Source organism: Coccidioides posadasii, chromosome 3 (genome assembly GCF_018416015.2).
Source record: "Coccidioides posadasii str. Silveira chromosome 3, complete sequence".
NCBI classification, from domain to species: Eukaryota; Fungi; Ascomycota; class Eurotiomycetes; order Onygenales; family Onygenaceae; genus Coccidioides; species Coccidioides posadasii.
Genome location: NC_089409.1, coordinates 5,019,383 through 5,038,950, shown reverse-complemented (window position 1 = coordinate 5,038,950; position 19,568 = coordinate 5,019,383). Strand labels below are relative to the sequence as shown.

Sequence of the window (19,568 nt, the reverse complement as noted above, 5' to 3'; positions counted from 1 at the left end):
TTATCTGTGGCTGCTTTTACATCTTTTCACCTTAGACTTCTCCCCCTTTTGAGATCGGCGGTGCCAGTGTGGAACGGGCAAATCCTAGGAAAAGGACTTGGAGTTATCTTATCTTCATCTCATTGATTTATATGCCCCAGGCTACACTACTGTACAGTATGTATATAACCATCTTCTGTTTATGTCTTTGTTTTCCAAAGATTTGTTGGTCAAAATAGTGAATGAGCAAAGATCACAGGATCCACACAGTCAGTAACCCTATGTATTAGATTACATTGTCGCAAATTCTGAGCTTTGATAGTCTCATATACGTGCATAAAGTTCAATCTCATCATCCCTTGCAGTCCAACAGACTTCTTCCGGTGTACTAAAATACTTTATACCGTCACAGGTACTGTTCCTACCCAACAATCCAAAACCTCAACCACTTGACTCGAGGCCTCCTTTTAAAACACACAATCCGTTAGAAGTACTCCTTTGACCCGTCTAAGGCTTCAATAATATCTGACAGGATAACGTGACTTAAAACTGTTCTTGATGTACCTCCGAAGACTCCCTAGGCTGTATTTCCCCTTCAGATGCATGTCACATCCGCGGACGGTCTCCGCGTGTTGATACAGGCTGGACAGCTTCGGGAACGTTTTATCACAGTGGGGACAGCAAAAGGGACGCGGTTCGTACCAGGGTGTAGTGTAACACGGATGTGCCCAGGACGTAAAAGCAAGGCGGTTAACATGACCCTCGTCCACGCCTGCGAGGCAGTGGGTGCCTGCCTCCATGTGGATGAGCATTGCGGAGAAGAATGCAAATTTACGCTTCTTGCAGGCATAGCAGGCCAGTTGTTTCGCCCGATGCGTTTGTTTGTGCTAGTAAGACTGTGAGCAAAATCAAAACCCTATCTATAAAACAAGATTCCCTTACCATTCGGAGGTTATTGGGAGTTTCAAAATAGCGATAGCAATGCAAGCACCAATTATGCGATATTATTTTATGTTGGACCAGGCGGTGCGAAGAATGGAAACACCAGGTACAATAGTCACACAGGTGGTGGAATTCCTCTTTATGTTCCCTGAGATCAGATTCGGTGGCCAGATACTCATTGCAGAGGTGACATTTGTAATGTTGGATGCTCTTATGCTTGTCAAGATCATCACTAGTTGCAAAGAATTCAGCGCACCATCTGCATGACCAGTGTTCAAGCACTAGGTGCTGGTTGAGCGCATGTTTGTTTTCACAGCGCTTTAAGCAGAATTCACACTCAAAATGCTCCTCATGACAGGGTTGCCTGAGACCATCCACTGTTTTGAACTGGTCGCAGCATATGTTAGAACGGGCTTTCTGAAGTTTCAACAATCCACAACGAAAGCCATAGTACGCATCACAATCATATCTCCGGATGTGCTCCTGGGATATCGAACTGTCTATAAAAGTAATAGTGTGGGAGTCACATTTAGTTTCAGGGTCCCCAAAGAGATAGTAGTAGGAATGTTTACCCATTTTCAGAGAAAGAGACAGGAAGTAACAATCACGATAGCAAAGCTGGCTGGGTAGGAGGGCACCCAGATGAGAATGAGTGGAGAGGGTGGGGAAAAAATATCTCTCTGTTAAAATAACAATGCAATTGCCATGTTACAACAATTTGAACGCACACAGAGCACAACAAAGGCTTTAAGAAACTGAGCACATTCCTTTCAACAAAATATGAAAAGGGAGCATATCCAGTTCACTGCCGGAAATTGACTCAATGCTTGGGCCAGGGTTTTCCTAAACTCTGGGAGAAGTCACAGGGTGTGTTCTAGGCCGGGTTGATCAGCTGGTGAGCTACCTTAGAGCTAACTATGCAGTGTTGAACAAGCAAAGTGAAAGAATCTTCGGCTGCATTTGAAAGGTGGCTGGACATCACTGAATATAGGTGCCGGTCCGCAATACATCGAAAGCTCAGTTAAGATTTGGTTCGTGCAACCTGCTCACTTTGTTTCAGGTTTACTTTGGGCCAAGCCTGCATTGTCCTTTCAATGTGTCTGTACTCCGTATAATCTGGAACAAAATATTGTCAAACTTAGGATCAGATGGCAAGTTAACAAAACTGCGCTGCTGCTACTTCACCTCTCTGACCACCATTCTGAATGGACCCGGCCAAGATTTATCGAATATTCACTGTATAATTGTATCATTGCCGATTTGTCATGGAGCTTTCGCAACCACAGTTTTTCTTTTTAGCGCTCTATCAAGCATGGGAAGACCAGAATGCTTCTTCAACCTCCCTTTGGTATCTTGGTCAAGCTGTAGAAAAAGAAGCAAGACTGGTCAAAGTGTCTTAAATAAAAAAAAGTATAAAAAAGTATAAAAAATTAAATACTCGGATGGCGAAGCAAGCCATCATCGCGCGCTGTCAGTGATGCCGTGGCTGATTTGCGGCTCAAGCGCTAGGAGCCGACCCTGTAAAATACTCGTAAAACACAGCCACAGTGCGTTACTAGCGGTAAACCGATGACACGGGACTTTCACATGTTCGCTGGTCATGCCACCTGCTTCCAGACTGCGCCAAGACATTTTTTTTGACCCTGAGAAATCAGACCATCTCGAGCTTCCAACCACCGGCCGCCTGTCCTCCTCTAGAACCCATTTAATCTCGGAGAATATGCAGTGACTGACCTTGTCGCTCTGCTCCTCAGCTTCTCCATTGCCGCCCGTCTACTCTACTACCAATGGCCTCGCAACCCCTGAAAAATGGCCTGACAAACGGCTCCGCGCACCCCAAGAAGCAGTACCGCGATGCCGCCGAAGAACGACGATGCGAACAGCACGAAGCGGATATAGTGATCATTGGCGCCGGAATCGCGGGCTGTTCTCTCGCTGTCGCGCTCGGAAACCAAGGGAGAAGTGTCCTCCTGCTTGAGAAATCGCTCAAGGAACCCGATCGCATCGTCGGCGAACTCCTCCAGCCGGGTGGCGTCCTCGCCCTGGAAAAACTTGGATTGAGGCATTGCCTGGAGGATATTGATGCTGTCAAGGTGCTGGGATATAACGTGATTTACCATGGAGTGCCGGTGCGGATCGATTTCCCGATGGATTCGAACGAGAAGCTGTTTGAGGGGAGAAGTTTCCATCACGGCAGATTTATCATGAAGCTACGTGAAGCAGCGATGTCCACTCCGAATGTCACCGTGGTGGAGACCAAGGCTGTTTCGTTGGTCAAATCGACTCATGGAGAGGGTGTGCTGGGCGTTGAATGCCTAACGAACGGGAAGAAGGATTTCTTTTTCGCTCCCCTGACTGTGGTTGCGGACGGATACAATTCGGCTTTTAGGAAAGAGTTCCTCCCGCACGCTCCTCGAGTAAAGTCAAAGTTCTGGGGACTTGAGCTTATCGATGCCGACCTCCCCATGCCTTGCTATGGCCATGTCGTCCTGAGTGACAGCCCACCCATCCTCCTATACCAGATCGGAACCCACGAGACACGGGCTTTGGTGGACATACCAGAAAATCTGCCATCAGCATCTGTGAAGAATGGTGGAGTTAAAGGTCACTTGCGAAACACCGTTCTACCGTCATTACCCAAGAGCATTCAGCCGTCCTTTGCCGCAGCGATTGATCGAGGCGGTCTCAGATCCATGCCCAACTCTTTTCTTCCTCCTGCAACCAACAAGACACCAGGCCTTATGTTCTTGGGAGACTCGCTCAATATGCGTCACCCATTGACTGGCGGTGGCATGACAGTTGCGTTCAACGACATAGTCGCCCTGCGAGTGCTACTCAGCCCGGAGACTGTTCCCAACTTTTCCGATACGAACCTAGTTCTGAAGCAATTGTCGAAATTCCACTGGAAGCGAAAGGACTCGTCTTCTGCAATAAACATTCTAGCTCAATCATTATACGCCCTCTTCGCTGCTGGTAGTACGTTGATGTTCCCCTTCTCCATAACATCTGCTTGAAACCATAAATCTCGTACAAAGCTAACACCGCATCCCTTAGACTCTGACCTGAAAGTCCTTCAACGCGGCTGCTTCCGCTACTTTCAGCTGGGCATCCTCGATGGCCCCATTGGTCTATTGTCAGGACTGGTTCACCGGCCCCTTGTTCTCTTCCGCCACTTCTACTCCGTCGCGTTTCTCTCTATATGGCTCCTGCTGCGCAGCGCACCGCCATACATGCTTCCCTTAACGATTTTTCAATGCATTTCGGTATTCATTACGGCGTGCAGAGTGATTCTCCCATTCATTTTTGCGGAGTTAAAGAATTAAGACGTATACACTGGGTATGATTTACGTGGGGAACCTGTTACCGGAGTTTCGTAAACCCCCCTCCCCAATATCTCCGTTCTTGTGTTTCGACTTTCAGCGTCTATCTCCTTTATTAATATGTCTTCTATATGTTGTTCTTTATTCTTTGTTCTCTTTTCTTTTTTTCTCCTTTTTTCTTTTTTTTTTTTTTTAAGGGGAGGAAGGAGTATTTACATCCACTCTGGGTATTCTTTATTTTTTGACACGTTGACCCGATTAAACACTTATCTAATGACCCAATGCTTCGAATTTTCTGCCACATGTGTTATATTATGCTTTTAGTCGCATCTGTACCCCTCCTGAACGTACCGAATAGCATCAGGGTTGCTGTTGTAATAGCTACTGATCTTTTTATTTTCTCATCATCCTATTTTTCATATTTCTATACTAGTATAGATTTTTTGAACTAGAATCTAATTCATTAGACATGACGTCCCAGTTGCATCGTCGTCTGTATTCATACCTATTTACATACAAGATAAATATCCCTTATCCCCAAATATTCTTTTTTCGCCCACTGTGATGTGATCATTTCAGATACACATGGAAATATCTAATACGAGATCAGGCCCATTGTTGAAAAAACAAATAAAAGAAAAAATGGGCAAGTCAAGAGAGACGGGGCAACGCAACGATCAATAGACGGCTTCCATGATTAACCAGAGTAGAACAAAGCTAAGGAAAGAGAAAATTCTTAATGCCCAGCCGGTATTTTGTATTCAAATCATGGAGCAAAGGACAAAAAAAAACCCCCAAAACTATGCCACAAAGTCCCTCCGGACACAAATTTTACCCTCAAAAAAGCTGAAGGAAGAACCTGTAAAACGAGAGCCATCCGGGGACGAGTAAGCAAGCAACTAAGCAAGACAACAGAGTAACTTAGCGCTCCCGCCCCCGTGCCCCCAGTTTAAATAAAGTCCCGCTCGTGATAAACCACCAAACAAGGCTGCAGGTGTAGCAAGAAAAGCCAAAAAGAGAAACGCCACCTGATGTAAATCTTTATACTTGCACATTTTGAGAATGAAAAATTTAAACAAGAAGCAAACACTCATGGGGGAATAGAAGGCCATGCAATTCTTTATACCATCAATCAGAATGAACCCCAAGCCAAACATAACAAAAAGGCAGTAAAAAAAGACATTTAAAAAGGCACAGACTGGGGTACGGGTGGGTATTCAACATAATATGAAAATTTTCCACATACAACGCAGGACCCAAAGCAAGAACAACAAGGCACTCATGAAACAGAAACAGTAACTGGCACACAACGTCATCAAGACATCCATCGGTCTGGATTTCAGAGGACCATGGAAAAAGGCAAAGACTGAGGCAGGCGTGAACACATTCCCAACGTAATAAACATCATCGGATAAGGCAGAAGTTAGGATGTCGAGATTGGAGCTCTCTCGAGACTGTGTAACGGAGTCAAAATCCCCAAGCTTTTCAAACATCAAATATAGGAACTTCTCCACCTAAAAAGCAGCTTGAATGACGTAAAGCGTCGGGTGGGCTCAAGAGTGGCTCTCCACCTTGCTCTAGCAGCCCGTAGCGTGCATGGAAGGACACATGGTCCGTCACCTAGAAGCCCTGAGAACTTGGGGAATTAAATGCCATCTTTTGACAACTCCTGTACCGAATACCTTATCATTTTGAACTGTCAAAACAGGATTCACTTCCACGATTCAGTAGATCACCTATCCGGCTTTGTATGGATTGCATGGCGCATATTGAAGTTGCATACGGCGTAGTTGGCGTGTAACTTCGGCATCATTGTGGCCTCCCTCGCAATACTACGCTTTTGCGGATACCCTCGTCTTTCAGCCCCCCTTTCTCTCAGATTCATCGATAGGAATGGGTTCCGGCCGAGCCGTGCCGTCGTTTTGTTCCGCTGAAAGCTTTGGTCCTTTCTTGTTTCTCCGTTTTGTGGTTTGCCAGCCATTTGAACTCGAATGATGACCGTTGGCATTTGAATGCAAGTGGTGGCCACCATTGGATTTTCGGTAGTGATCGCCTTGTTTCTCTTTATGGTCACTGACGGGGAAAGGATTGGAATTTTCGTAGCGACCCTTGGCCTTGGGCTTATGAGGCATGCCGTTGACCTTCTCGAAGTCGAAGCCGTTTACACAATGTTTCGTGGTGGGCGACATCATACGCGAATCTTTGGCTGGCGATTGAGCCGAATTGAATAGCTGCGGGTGATTGTCCTCGGGGGATCCCTTAGTATGGAGACAATTAAGCTGATCGTCGATTGGATAAAGGTATTGTGTGCTACGATAATGGTTTGCATCAGTGTTTCTGGAAGTATCCAGCGAAAAATTCGGATCAGACAACTGAAACCTCTGCAGCCGTTCGGACAGGGTTTCGACTCTGCCCATATGACCAGTGGCAGTGACATCAGTGTGGTTTAAACCTGGCTCCCAGCCACTCATATGGCCAGCGCCCTGAGAACCATGGTGAGTCTCAAAACTGCTGCCAAATAAGTCGTCGTAGGATTCTTGCTCATGGAGGCCCTGAGAAAGCGTGTCTGGGGTTGTTCGGGGCGTATCGTACATTCTATCAGCTGATGACGAGGTGCTGAAGTCCGTCATGAACTGTTCACTTGAATGATTGGCAATGGAGTGTCGGTGTTCACTGGGGGGAACCGACCCATCAATAATCAATGGTCCACGATCGGGCAAAGTCTGAGACCGCGTCAGCCGCTGTGGCTGCATGAAATGCGAGCCAATCTTCGGTGGGCTAAGATGTCCGGAAGAGCCGTTGGATTGATCAGCTATCGTAACATAAGTGCGATACTCAGGTGAACTATGAAGGTAAGAAGGAACTTCACAGCCATGAATAGCGAGTCCCGGTAAAGATGAGGCCAGATGACCTCGGTATGACCCATGTGGTTGTGTAGAATCTCCAACATAATAGCCAACATACTCTGAAGGTAGATTCTCATCACCAAATGTCGGTTTTGGAATAGCGACACCATTGGGTAAATATGATTCTCCTTCTGTTATGGATCTCGGAGGACATTCAGGCGACCTCCGTGAATTCATGTCTTGCTGGACAGCAGGCAAGTTGGGTAGCATGACAGACGGGACGGGGCGAGCAGGCTGGGACTGAGCTCGTAATCCGCGCGGTGAGTCATTTGCAACCGACGATCGACGATGACTACGCCGTACATCCGGGACTGCAGATGGCAAAGAAGGCGAGGGAGGATTGGTGTTCGTGCCTTGAACTCCGGGCAACGTCACAGGGACATAGGAAGTGTTGAAAAACACGTTTTGCCGTATAGGTGCTGTGAGAGGAGGTTGATTCACTGAGCTGGCCCGCACTCTTGGGTTCTCTTCGGGAGATATGTTCTCGTGTTGCGGTAGAGTGAACTGTAAATATGGCTGCCTTAGCAAAGTTGGAGGCGCTCTGCCGGTCATCAGTGCTTGGTTTTGTAGCTGCATCCGCAACTCCTGTTCCTGCGCCTGAAGGATTTGAATTCGCTGATAGAGATGGTCATGGAGAATGCTTTGAGCCTGCTGTGCTTGGAATGCAATGTCCGCAGTAAAACTAGGATTGGCAGATCGAATATTATTCCTGTTGGCAGTGTTGGACGCCCGGCGGCCCATATTATTGGGGCCACGATGGTAATGGTTTGTATGTCTACCACCTCGACCGCCACCTCTACCACCACGCGACGGCAAAGCGGGCATTGGAGTTAAGATGGCTCGTGGCTGTGGAGCCGGGCGTTCCCAAGTCCGTTCTTCTTCAGGAGGATACTCGTATCGTTCACAACATTTTCCCAGGTCTCCGATCGCAACAGCTTCAAAGGCTCGACGGAGCTCAAGGTGGAGGCCGCGAAACGACGTATCGTCTGCAGTATTTCCCAGATTTCTTGATGTGTTGAAGGGCTCTTCCACACACAAACGATTGTTTTGCAAAAGATGCCAACCCTTTCCTTCCTTGGATACTAGTTTTCCTTCTCTTACGGACATGACGTTCTTCTCGTAATCAACTTCATGTCCATAATATCGAAAAAACTGGAAAAGGAGCTCTCCCAATGTCGATTTGTTCTTGTGTCCGAAGCTAGCGAGTTCTTCGAGATTATCGTCAAAGGAAGATGGGGATTGTCCATTCCCTTGTTGCTTGCGCCGGCTAATGGCTCGTTTTTGTAGACTGGGAACGATGGGTGGCGAGCGGGTTTGAAGGAAATTTATAATCAAGCATATCCATGTGTACGAGCTTAACGTCCCTCCAAGAGCTATGACGAGATGAGTAAACGACAACTTCCCAGTTCCAGGCATCGATACATACCAGCGTCATTTAATATCCGCTGCTTTGTCCAGTGTTTAACAATCATTGCCAGTGGCCTAACACGTTCATCGACTTCGACATAAGTTCGAATCATTCGAGTGTTTTCCAGAGCCATGGTGTTATTGACGTTCATGTCGCATGCAACTTGGAGTTCCGGGTCCCATATTTTGACAATTGGTACTTTTGCATGAGAAACACACACAACGCGTTCCATCCCATCTACTCGTGTTAGGTTGCGAGACGCCAAGGATAGGGGCAAATGATGCACGTACTCTTCGCAAGGAAGTCTGCCAGCAGGCACACATGTTCAAGTTCTTTAAACGGAGTTGTTATGCAAATATCCACTGAAAGAGGAGTTAGATTGATCCAGGTACTAGCACAGGGTAAGAATACATCGTCAACCTACCATCAGAATCACTTGAGCAGAGTTTGTTCCCTGATGATCCAAAGACATGTACCTTGATGTCATTGCCAGGCCACTGTGTGTTGAGGAGGTTCTCAAGTTTCTTGACAAATTTTATTCTCCGCTGCTCGCTCTCTGAAGAGGGCAACAACTTTTTGTACAGCTCTTTCATGTGGGATGTGAGTCTCTCCTCATCTTCCGGTGCCAATTTGTCCTTCAGCGGGCCCTGTTCCTCCGGCAGTAAATCGGCGCCCAGAGAATATGGCATCCTCCTCCGGAAGTGAGCCATCGCAGTTTCATATTTGCAGCCTCCATATTGCTTCCGCAGGGGCAGAATGTGGTTTAATTCGGAATGAGCGGAGCGAGGAGAACTGCTGCGGCGATTAGGCGAGGGAGACCTGGAGTGGGACCGAGATGGAAACCGGAGGCCACGGGGGTGATGGAACGGGGTTGCGGGGACGGAACTCGATTGCTGGGTGGTAAGGGCTGGGCGGGGAGGGAGTTGAGAGTGAGCGTCGGCGGGTATGGGCCACGACATATTTGTCGACGTCTCGGATGCTATCGGTGAGCTGTCACCTTCGGTGTGAGAAGATGCGGCATCCCCATACACCTCCGCTCCCATGAGGCACCCCCCAACGATGCTCGATAGTGCAGAAGGAGCGTCCGAGTTGTCAAGATTCAGAACAGGAGCCGAGCGGCGCAGATCTTAGGGCAAATGTCCGTTGCGTATATACTCCGGCTACCAAGGGAGTCGTGCAATGTAGTAAGACGCAAAGGAGTATGACCACCAAGCCCGAGGCCCCTCGGGGGAATAGGAGATCTCCGGAGATGTGGGTGAGGTCAGGGTCGAGGCACTGATAACGTGGAAAGAGTAAGCAAAAAGTCCGCCAAGTGAGCGATTGTCAATTCGAAAGCAATTCAATATGGGTTTTTTTTTAAAAAAGAAAAAGAAAAAAACAAAAAGAAATGGAAAGAAAAGAAAAGACAAAAAAATATATCTATCTTGTAGAGGTAGCAATGCGGTCCTTCGTCGCCTGGTTTTGGAAGCGCCGTGCTGTCGACATTCCGGGGGGGTGGGAAAGGAATTTCGAAGACGGCCAGGGGTAGGAGAGATTTACCTTGATGTCCTCGAGAGGAATTTTTAGGGAAAGAAGTGTTGGTGAAAGTACCGGGTGGTCGCGTCGTCCCAGAGAACGCCGTGGGAGTGAATGATGGTCTTCCGCACAATAGGGTCAGGTCATTGATGTTACATCCAGACAAGCAGAAACATAAAGCTGAAGCGATGGAGGGTCGATCCGATCAGAGTTGCCAATGCACGGCAGAGGAACACACAATCATGAAATGAGACGATTGTCAATCAAGACAAATAGGGGATGAAGGATGGTCGGACTCTATGTTGGGGGAAGAGAGAGAGGGAGGGAGGGAGGGAGAAGCAGGGAGGCAGAATCGGAGAGGTTCTGACGGGTCGTCGACAAGCAGCAGGTGTTGAAAACCAAGATGGCTTGCTGCTGGGTGGAGGGAGATAGCGAGCTTGCTTACCTACGACCTCTACGCTGGCACGCCGGGAGGGGAAGAAGCCCTACGTACGGAGTGCTCGGTATTCTATACTGTATTTTTACGTGGCTCTTACGCGCGTGTGTACCGTGCATCCCGCCGCAGAAGTGCTGTGCGCGCAAGTCATAGCCCGTACGGATCCACGTGAGCTTACACAGGAGTTACCTGGATGGAGACTCTGCACCACCACCACATCAGGCCCTGTCCTACTGAAGGATCCCTTTGTTCAAGCATCGCCGGGACTGGCTTTTCTCCCGCCCTCTGCCATTGTCTAAGGCTGCTTGCGGGTTGCTGGACGAATAGCCTGTTTCCCCTTCCCAGGTGACAATTCCTGGCGGCTACACTAACTAAACACCATCCTATCACCATCAGCTTCTCCCATGTATGATCCAGCTGGGTATAGACGTTTACTTGCGGGGGATGCGCACATGCAGACATATGACGGGGGGAACTGTTAAGCGGACCAGCCAGGCCGCATATTGTGGGAGAGTTATCCGCATCTCAGCATAGCCCGATGTTTCCCTTGCATGGGATTCGCCTTCAATCACATTTGGCATCTTTCAACACGGACGCCAGAGAGAGAAAAAGAAAAGAAAGGAAGGGCAAAAAAAAGGAAAAAGAAAAAGAAATGCATGTAGTAAAGAAAAAAAAAAAAAAAAAAAAAAAAAAGCAAATAACCAAAGCAAGGGAAAAAGAAAAGAAGCCCTATCGCAACCGTTTCCATCAATCGAATGGCATGGAAGCTCTGGCCGGGATGGATGTCGTCTTCCTCGTCATTCGCTGCTTGGGAATCCGCCCATCGTGGAGGTTCAAGTCGTCCTTTGTCGTGCACGAACCCCAGTCTACTAAATAGTTAATATCCTATCCCATTGATTTCGCCAAACCGCATTTGTCCATCGCCGGTCCCGTCATCATTGCTTCTTTCGTTCCCCGCATCCCGTATGCCTGATCCCTTCGGAGTTGCATGCACAGGCGCCGGTTCCTCTGTGAGAATGCCGACCGAGTCGGGCCCGGGTGCATCGCCTCTCTTCAGCAGACCAGCCAGCCATGCCCCTCCCCCAGGGCGTCAAGAGGCTACCTCCAAATTATAAACAAACTGATAACAAGACATCGAAAGTTATGTCTTGCCATTCGTTTTTCCCTTTTTTTTTTTTTTTTAACCTTCTCTCTCTCTCTTCTTTTTTTTTTTTTCTCTTTTAACTCCTCATCCTTTCTCGTTCTCCCCGTTCGGAGGTGTCGGACCCTGGACGTGCATGAAGAAAAGGGTGCAGGATACCGGAACCTTTTTGTTCGAAGCGCTGGGGCTGTTTTGGCTTGTCCACGGGATGCATCATTCACAGTGACTTTCCGTCGGACATGTGGCAGAGCGTGGCTGTAACCGCAAGCAACGACTGCTTTTCAACTTTCTTCTTAGCCTCTTGAGCTCGTCAAGACATACAAGCATTGACAAATCACTCGGGCTCTTTTTCTTTTTCTTTTTCCCCATTCGATCACAAAGTCGGCGGACGTTTGCAGCCATGTCACATGCTCTGGACCTTACTAATAACTCGGTTGTCTCGCAAAACCCGGGCCAGTTTTAACAAGACACTTGTTCCCGCCATTAACTAACTTCCGAGCTTCCAGAATTCCCCATCACTTTAGTTTGATAGTATCGGCAAGAGCTTTGAGTTCCGTGCCTGTCTGCATCGTTACCCCCCAACATTTGGTAACTGCATGGCTGGTTTCAGTTTCAGACCAACAAAGCCAGTCCGCTCTAGGGTCGCTATCATACCGATATCGGTGGCTTGCGATGGTTTTACTTGCGAGGTCCTCAACATGTCGGGGGACATACCACAGGAGACTACCTCAACTAAACGTGTCGTTGATTGTCAGAGGACCACTGCTGTTTCATCTTGGAATTCCGACTACTTGACTGCCGGCTAGGTTTGTCTGTTAATGGGATTGGCTAAATGACCGACTGCGGCAAGCATAGGGCTGAGTTGCAGCTAATCCATGCGAACACCCCCCTTCCCCCTTCTTTTTTTTTAATACACGTCTCTCCCCTCTGCACCTTTGGAGTTCCGGCATAGCGGAGCCGACCCATTACTGGAAGGCCATATTCATGCAGGAACGAATAAACTGCGCCGCATCCGAAATACTGACACCTGGAACGTGCTCTCACCCAACTTACAAGCTCACACAAGCAGGGACGACGTTGCGCTGATCCAAGACTCCCACGACGCCATCAACTTGTCAAAACACCCAATGACATCCTCGATTCTAGAAACCGAAAAGGCGCTGCAACCTATTTCTCAATCCCCCACCCACTAAAAAAAGAAACAACAAAATTGCTAACATCCGTCACTACGTTTGTCGATACTTCGATTGGCTCCTTTTATAATTCCTCAACAACCTCATCCACACGGCATTGCCACCTTTATATCGTCTTCGAGTCCGTACTCTCCTGGGTTTTCCAAATCTCGTGTCTTCCTGGGTATCCATACAGATGTCGCATGGCCCTTCTATATCTTCTTCGATGCTGCCCCTGGCTTCAGGATTACAATAACGCTTGAGCTCCACTGCTTCTGGACAAACAAATAGCTCTATCATGTCAACACATTCGCACCCAAATCTGGCAAGAATTTGGATGCACATCGCTATGTGGTATGTACTTTTGGCAAAAAGTGTAAAGCAACGAGGTTTATGTGTAGTAAGATCTACAGCTCATCGGAGGTGTTTGCTATATTCTCTGAGGGGAGATGCGGCCTTGGCGATAAGCTTTGGATAAAGATGACTCGTGATGGATATGGATATTGTGGATGGTTTTGATTAAGATTTTCAAAATGACTGGTGGAAGGGCAATGCTCTGTGTGTGTGTGTGTGTTGAGTTTTCTGAAGAGAGTCAGAAAATACCTCCTTTTGGTTTAAAAGCCAAATAGTGTAGGCAGTTTCAGGACTCCAGCAAATGAAGAGACAAGTGCTGAGGATCATAACTCCCAAGAAAGCTGACATCATGATAACACATGAAAGGGACCATGTGTGTAGTCTTTTGGTGAATTGATCTTAAAAATGTCTTTGTTGTTGTTGTGAAAAAGTGTCGGCAGTCAATATAATTGTTTTGATGAGACTCTGGATTCAAAGAATAGATGAAAGGGGCAAGCAGTCTTGTGTTCTACAAAAGTGTATAAATCCACCTGGTTGAAAATAAGCAAAAAAGGCCTTGAAGGCCAATTTTCCCTGAGAAAAAGCCGTAAGCTACCAAGTAAATAGCCTGTCTCCTGTTACATTTCTTGTAGAGATCCTTCCGCTTCACGGGAAGAGGAAGAGGAAGGGTGTATGTATGTCTACTGCCGCAGCGCATGTAGTACCCATTTCTTCGAAGCAAAAACATCCGTGCATGCTGGTTCCTATACAGTGGGTGTCTACCTTGGGAGCCATGCAGCAGGGTTGCCCTGCCCAGGGCAATCAAGAGTCTTGCTTTCATTGCATGTAGCCGGCATACCACCCGAACGAAACTCTGGATGACGATCTGCGCGAGGGGACCCTGCAAGGTGCAAGGCCGTAAAATGCAAGGGCAAATGGAGTACTCTGGACGGAGTTTCCAGTGTTTGTTCTGGAATGCGCGTAGAATGTGAGGCTATGCCAAGATGGTGTTGAAAATAGTAAGTTGAGGCAACACTGCGGATAGTGAGTCAGCAATGGGAAATCAGGATATTTGGCGTCGCTCGGACGGATATTAGACAGAGAATGGAGTGAAGAAGGATTTCGGTTAATCTGTCATCCTCCCTCGAAATGCGGGGGAACAGCGAAAAGGCCAAGATTGTGGTTGAACTCTCGGGGTGTCAACTGGGGGGGGAGGGAGACGAGTGTAACTGCCGCATTCTTTTCCTGAAGGTCAACCTTCTGCTCTTAATAGTGGTCATACCACAAACATGGGTGTGCTTGTCGGATGATTGGCTGGAAGTAGTGAAGAAGAAAGACTGCGGGATGAGATACGAGTCGCCATGGGGGTTGGGCGGTTCGTTGTCCAGAGAAGCAATCGTGATGCGAATCTTCCGTTTGGGAGGGCTTTGTTTTCCTGTGCGATAGCTATCGTACATATGGCTCTATGTTATACACAAGTTTGCGCGTTCTGAGATCGCGGATCGCGTCTCTAAAGCACCCGTTTGATCACAGTTCGAGACATTGCCTTTTTGAGGTCGAGCTGCGTAACATGGGTTGATCCCCGTTGGCCACACTTGCCGAACGACCCCTGTGGCTGGCTCGATTGGCAAGATTCGTTCTTTTGGTGAAAGCTACCAGGGATGGAATCCAATCCTTGATTATTTGCACCGTGGAGAGATCAATATAAAATTAATGAAATTGCAACACAAGACAAACGCTAAGGAATGTCCTGCAAGCGTAGCGACTCATGTTCTCGAGACCTCGCTGTGTAACCGCTTTCGAGGTAGTCATCAGTTAGTTGATTAGCTTGGAGGGGAGCAAACAGGCTATTGCGAGGCACTCCGCAGGACTGAGATTATCTTAGGCAGCCAGTGATCTCAAGATGTTTTACGGAGTCGTCCGAGCGCGTCATATCGGGTACTCCGGGGTTTGCAAGTAACTTGTTGGTTGCCCTGCGAGCCTCTCACGTCATTTTCCCTTTTCTTTTTTTTTTGATCAGCCTGCAGACAAGGCGGGATTCGGCCTTTATGGTGCTGAGTTTTATGATTCGACAAGAGAGCCATCCTTCCCCGTAGTTAGCTGACAAGAGCCGTCCGGAGATAAGATTTCTCGAGTTATCTGGACAAGCGCTGGAGCATGGACGGACGGAAGAAGTGACAAGCTCCTGCTTTACGTAACGGGAGCGCCGGTGACAAGCAGACGTGAGGCCTTAGCGGTTAATTTCTGATAATCGCCTGACCCACTGGCTGCGACGCTATTTTTGCCTTGACAAGCGGAGTGACATGGCTCTGCGTCGAGTGTAGGAGGCGGTTAGCTATGTCTGGGTGGGAGTAAGAACCGGGCTGAGGATGACGGCCAATCTAGTAACCAATTAATAAAGGCTGCGCACATCTTGCGTCGTCGACTGGGCCGGAGCGTTGGCTGCTTGGTGGTGGTTCTGGTCGGGTGCGTGTTGGAGATCTGACGAGGATGTAAAATTACGGGACGAGCGACGTAAGATCCTGTGTAATTGTCCGCCCGAATACAGAGGACAATCTGTTTGTAACTAGACTGCCCCGGCCACAGCTCAAAAACATCGGCAAGCGGGGGGAGGATTTTGATAAAAAAGATCAAGGAAAAAAAAAGAATAAAATAGAACAGCGACCCCGATGTGTGGTTGGCTATGAGAATCCAGAAAGAAAAAGGCCAGTTTCAATAATCCGATCTTATGGAGATCAGTGACTGCGTGCGCTGGGCGGAGGGCGGTTGTGACAGCGGTCCCTGTCAGGTAATGTTACGGTAACTACAGTACGGTATGTCTCCATCCCGACCGGCGCCGTTGCCGCTCCATTTCCTCCTCCCTTGCTGCTCAATTTTTTTTTCCCTCTCTCCTGGCCTGAACGAAGGTCTTCTCTCGCTCATCCATCCGGCTCCCATCTCCATCGCCCTCCCTCGTTCTTCTCCTCGCCCTCCTTTTCTCACATTCCTACTCCTCAGGGACGGCTACGCCTCGAGTACACTCCCCCCGTCGATTCGTGGGTCTGTCGAGAGAGATTCAACTTTTTTTCCGTGCGAAGTTCTAGGGCCTTTCTTTTTTATACTTTGTGAGTGTTATTCCATTTCTCAAGCACAAGCGTGCAGTTTGCTTGCCTACCGCCAATGAGAGTCCGCTAGCATGCCCTACTCTGCATGTCGATCGCTTCGATTCGATTCACTCGAGGCCAAAATTCAGCTCCTTTCGCCCTGCTTCACTTCATCTCTTCACCCTCGCTCTCTTTCCCTTCATGCCTCCCTTCGATAATATCCCAATTGTCTGTGTGACATCTTGAGTCTTTAACGTACTTTTATTAATTAATTTTTACTGTCTAGAACGGTCACGAATCTGCTTGTTCAAAGTCCATTCTTTTTTTTTTTTGTTTTTTTTTTGCTTCTTTACGGCTGGGAATTCGGCGTCTTCCCTGCTGAGAAAAAGTGTTTTGGGTTTTTACGGGAAGTTTTTGGATTTGGGTTTCTTGAACAGATTTCTTTGGACCTGCAATTATGGCGTACTACGAACCCCAAGGCTGGCAAGCTCCCGTCCGCCAGGGCTCCTGGGAGCAACCTGCTCCCCCTTCACGATCAGGTACCTCGAGATTTCATTGCCAAGTCTAAATGGGAGAATGTCTCGGCTAATACTCCCGACAACCATAGGCACAAGCTCTACCGCTCAGCGCGATGATTCACCTGCCTTTGCCTCTCAGTTCGATGGTATGAAACATCTCTTTGATGCCGTATCAGCTTTGTCCAGTGGGAAAACACCAAACACACTTGGGTTATGATAGCTGAGTCTGTCCACATGGCTCCCACCTATCATATCATTCATGTGTCTCGGTTAAGGGGATCCATTATTAAAGGTGAAACTGACTTTTTTTTTTTTTTGAAGAGGTTGATCGGGCCATCGATAACCTGGTGAAAAGCGGGAAATTGTTCAACTCAATGCCACGGAGAGAATCAGTACCCCTTATGATGGGACGCCCCTACGACTATGGTAAAGCCCCCAGCGCAAGGCGAAGTTATATTTACCACCAAGCTTACGAATCGAAATGTAGATGGAAGAATGATAGGTGGCATGGGCCCTCCACGTCACCACTCTATCAGCGATTACGATAACCTTCGCCCACATTCTGCCTCCAACCTGCAAGGATTTTACGCCGCGCAGCGATTCCAGGGCCGTCCCAGCGAAGCGGAACAGATGATGCAAGCGAAACGCCGATTGGCAGCGCAACGAGAGAGGGATCTCCGCAATTATCATCAGGAGCAACAATATAACCGAAGTACGTGATGAGTATTGTTATTCCAATCGTTTTAATTCATTTCTACCTTAATCCTGTGTGGAGACGCGATATTATTTCTCCCCGTCACCAAATTTGTTCCTCTCGTCACTTCCTGCTTGAATCGTTTGAGTGATGGTCTGGTTTGTACTTATATCTTAACTCGTTATGAACTGGGAAAAGGCCTTCTTGCCGAAATGTCTGGAAACAAATCCGATCGTTCCATGAGTCCTGCTGCGATGAGCGAAGAAAGCCGACGCGAATTGATTGCACGTCAGCACCGTGCCCTGTATGGCAATGATTCATCCTCCTTCTTCCCCAATGGAAGCCTCGGAGACGACGGCCAGCCATCTGGTACTGCGAATACGACTGCAAGCGGCGCGCGAGGCCCCTCTCCAAGGGGTGTGGATCCCTTCGGCGGTCTTGGTCAGGCCCATGCCCAACCTGGCTCGGAGAATTCCGGCCAAACCCCCGCCGGGGCCCCTGCCGCTCAATCGACCGTCGTGCAGCAACCCCGGTCACGTGCCAACAGCACTTCGTCCCCAAGCTCCAACGCGAACCAGGCCTCCTATGGCATCTTCGACTCGAACCAGCAATCTACCTCGACGTCGTCGGCAACAGGTGCCAGCACCGACATCTCAACATCGCACCCTGACAACAACAACAAGTCGGCCACCAGCGCTGTCGGGCCGATTGGTTCCCGTCCTGTTCCTGTAACCAGCCAGGCTCCCAATCCAGCTTTGAACAAGCGTTCGACAACCCCTCTGCCCTCTCCGTTGAGCTATGGATTCTCCCCTAGTGAGGTTGTGGGTTCTACGGGTCCAAATACCACCTCTAATGGAAACGAGAAAGTTGCGCCCAATGCGGCACCCTCTACGCACACTGGCACTGCTGGAGCCTCAAGCACCGGAAAGAAGGAGCCCGGCAATGTTGGTCTTCCCTGGGGCAACGGCAGTGGTGTGTGGAGGTCCAAAGGCTCTCTCGGCGTCCAAGCTTCTGTCTGGGGCTAAAAGATTATGACTTCTCGTGATATTGGCTGTTCCTCTTACTTGCAGGTTCCCCCACCTGTTCTTTCTTCTTCTTCTTCTTACATGGAAGCGAAGTATGGCGTTTTTATTTTAAGGAGGGTCGCCAGCTATATTTCCAATTTTCGTACGGACATGCATTGGGGAATGGATTTTGGGACAATTTGATGAGATCGTTTCCCATTTGCAAAAGGAGGTCAAAGCATTTGTTTGGCGCCTGGTTATATTGAAGCTCAGGGTGGCCTCGATTGTACGCGCGCGCGCAGCAGATCTTTGACGACGTATATTTCATTTGGTTTTGCCGGTGATGTGTTTGGCTTTAGCTGGCATAGCAGCTTCATTGAACTGGTTCTATTATTGGTTGGGAGTTCGTGATGACGCTGTTTGTTTTGTTATCTCTGTGCTTCTGTCGATGAAGTTCATATTGTCCTGAATTTGGCTTTGGCTTTGGCTCCTTTTTTTTTTTTCTTTTTTGGGTGGCCTAGACAGGCGCAATTCGGTGTCCTGTCACATGGTTTTTGGCCGGTATCTAGGATATATTCCCTTTTCTATGGCTGCCCCCTGGTTTCCCATTTTTCGGAGATGTAGTTGTCTGCTTTCTTTTGTCTAAGTTTGGATCGGTCTGGATTTAGGGGATGTTTACGGCGCGGCTGAGCTATCTAACTATTGCTGGGCTATTATCTACCCTACGGACTTAATGTTTGGATGTCAAAAGGGGTTACATGTGTTGGATGCACAGGGTACTCGGGGCGATATTTTGGATGTTGTTGGTGTTTGCTCCGTGCCCTTTTTTTTTTAGAGTACCTTGTGGATGTTTTGGTTTATGAATGCTTTTCCAACGTGTACTGATAGGCTTGAAGTGAATTTTTGGTTTTTGTTTCTTTCTTTTTTTCCTTCATTTTGAACTACCCTTCTTAACATGCACCGACTATATCATTCTCGTCCACTGTACTATTATGCCAGGCTAAATTGCGATGTATTCGAGTCAGTATGACAAGATGATTCATGGGCAATGAAGCGACACTAATATGGTCGAAGCCGAATGATACGCTTGGGAGCTTGTAGTAGGCGTCTAACCACG

At 48.1% G+C, this 19,568-nt stretch overlaps 5 protein-coding genes across 5 annotated transcripts; 3 read left to right on the top strand and 2 right to left on the bottom strand.

The window, feature by feature from the left end:
- Positions 1-207: 207 nt before the first annotated feature.
- Positions 208-1,685, bottom strand: D8B26_008426 (uncharacterized protein). Its single transcript, XM_066125869.1, has 3 exons — positions 1,494-1,685; positions 922-1,421; positions 208-866 (listed from the first exon to the last, which is right to left on the bottom strand). Exons 1-3 carry the CDS (start codon positions 1,495-1,497, stop codon positions 495-497), a joined length of 876 nt encoding a protein of 291 aa, XP_065981311.1. The 5' UTR covers positions 1,498-1,685; the 3' UTR covers positions 208-494.
- Positions 1,686-2,631: 946 nt separating this feature from the next.
- Positions 2,632-4,651, top strand: ERG1 (Squalene epoxidase). Its single transcript, XM_003069467.2, has 2 exons — positions 2,632-3,897; positions 3,976-4,651. The coding sequence occupies exons 1-2, from the start codon at positions 2,709-2,711 to the stop codon at positions 4,242-4,244; spliced, it is 1,458 nt and encodes a 485-aa protein (XP_003069513.1). The 5' UTR covers positions 2,632-2,708; the 3' UTR covers positions 4,245-4,651.
- A 1,304-nt stretch (positions 4,652-5,955) lies between these two features.
- D8B26_006576 (uncharacterized protein) lies at positions 5,956-9,657 on the bottom strand. Its single transcript, XM_003069468.2, has 4 exons — positions 8,980-9,657; positions 8,846-8,917; positions 8,574-8,792; positions 5,956-8,520 (listed from the first exon to the last, which is right to left on the bottom strand). The coding sequence occupies exons 1-4, from the start codon at positions 9,596-9,598 to the stop codon at positions 6,101-6,103; spliced, it is 3,330 nt and encodes a 1,109-aa protein (XP_003069514.1). The 5' UTR covers positions 9,599-9,657; the 3' UTR covers positions 5,956-6,100.
- Positions 9,658-11,044: 1,387 nt separating this feature from the next.
- On the top strand, positions 11,045-11,383 carry D8B26_006575 (uncharacterized protein; the record flags this gene model as incomplete). Its single annotated transcript, XM_066125229.1, has 1 exon — positions 11,045-11,383. The coding sequence occupies one exon, from the start codon at positions 11,045-11,047 to the stop codon at positions 11,381-11,383; it is 339 nt and encodes a 112-aa protein (XP_065981310.1).
- Positions 11,384-16,033: 4,650 nt separating this feature from the next.
- Positions 16,034-19,433, top strand: D8B26_006574 (uncharacterized protein). The gene is made up of 6 exons (XM_003069469.2): positions 16,034-16,256; positions 16,522-16,774; positions 16,843-16,899; positions 17,075-17,179; positions 17,241-17,465; positions 17,646-19,433. The coding sequence occupies exons 2-6, from the start codon at positions 16,693-16,695 to the stop codon at positions 18,470-18,472; spliced, it is 1,296 nt and encodes a 431-aa protein (XP_003069515.1). The 5' UTR covers positions 16,034-16,256; positions 16,522-16,692; the 3' UTR covers positions 18,473-19,433.
- The last annotated feature ends 135 nt before the right edge of the window (positions 19,434-19,568 follow it).

What these genes read in the sequence shown, in the direction of transcription:
- D8B26_008426 (XM_066125869.1), bottom strand. An exon ending in CTCCCAATAACCTCCGAATG is followed by an intron (nt 867 to 921) that starts GTAAGGGAATCT and finishes CAGTCTTACTAG; the next exon opens with CACAAACAAACGCATCGGGC.
- ERG1 (XM_003069467.2), top strand. Translation starts at nt 2,709, where the DNA reads ATGGCCTCGCAACCCCTGAAAAATGGCCTGACAAACGGCTCCGCGCAC. An exon ending in CGCCCTCTTCGCTGCTGGTA is followed by an intron (nt 3,898 to 3,975) that starts GTACGTTGATGT and finishes CGCATCCCTTAG; the next exon opens with ACTCTGACCTGAAAGTCCTT.
- D8B26_006576 (XM_003069468.2), bottom strand. Translation starts at nt 9,598, where the DNA reads ATGGGAGCGGAGGTGTATGGGGATGCCGCATCTTCTCACACCGAAGGT. An exon ending in CTGCTCAAGTGATTCTGATG is followed by an intron (nt 8,918 to 8,979) that starts GTAGGTTGACGA and finishes CTCCTCTTTCAG; the next exon opens with TGGATATTTGCATAACAACT. An exon ending in GCGGATATTAAATGACGCTG is followed by an intron (nt 8,521 to 8,573) that starts GTATGTATCGAT and finishes ATCTCGTCATAG; the next exon opens with CTCTTGGAGGGACGTTAAGC.
- D8B26_006574 (XM_003069469.2), top strand. Translation starts at nt 16,693, where the DNA reads ATGGCGTACTACGAACCCCAAGGCTGGCAAGCTCCCGTCCGCCAGGGC. An exon ending in GGGACGCCCCTACGACTATG is followed by an intron (nt 17,180 to 17,240) that starts GTAAAGCCCCCA and finishes ATCGAAATGTAG; the next exon opens with ATGGAAGAATGATAGGTGGC. An exon ending in GGAGCAACAATATAACCGAA is followed by an intron (nt 17,466 to 17,645) that starts GTACGTGATGAG and finishes AACTGGGAAAAG; the next exon opens with GCCTTCTTGCCGAAATGTCT.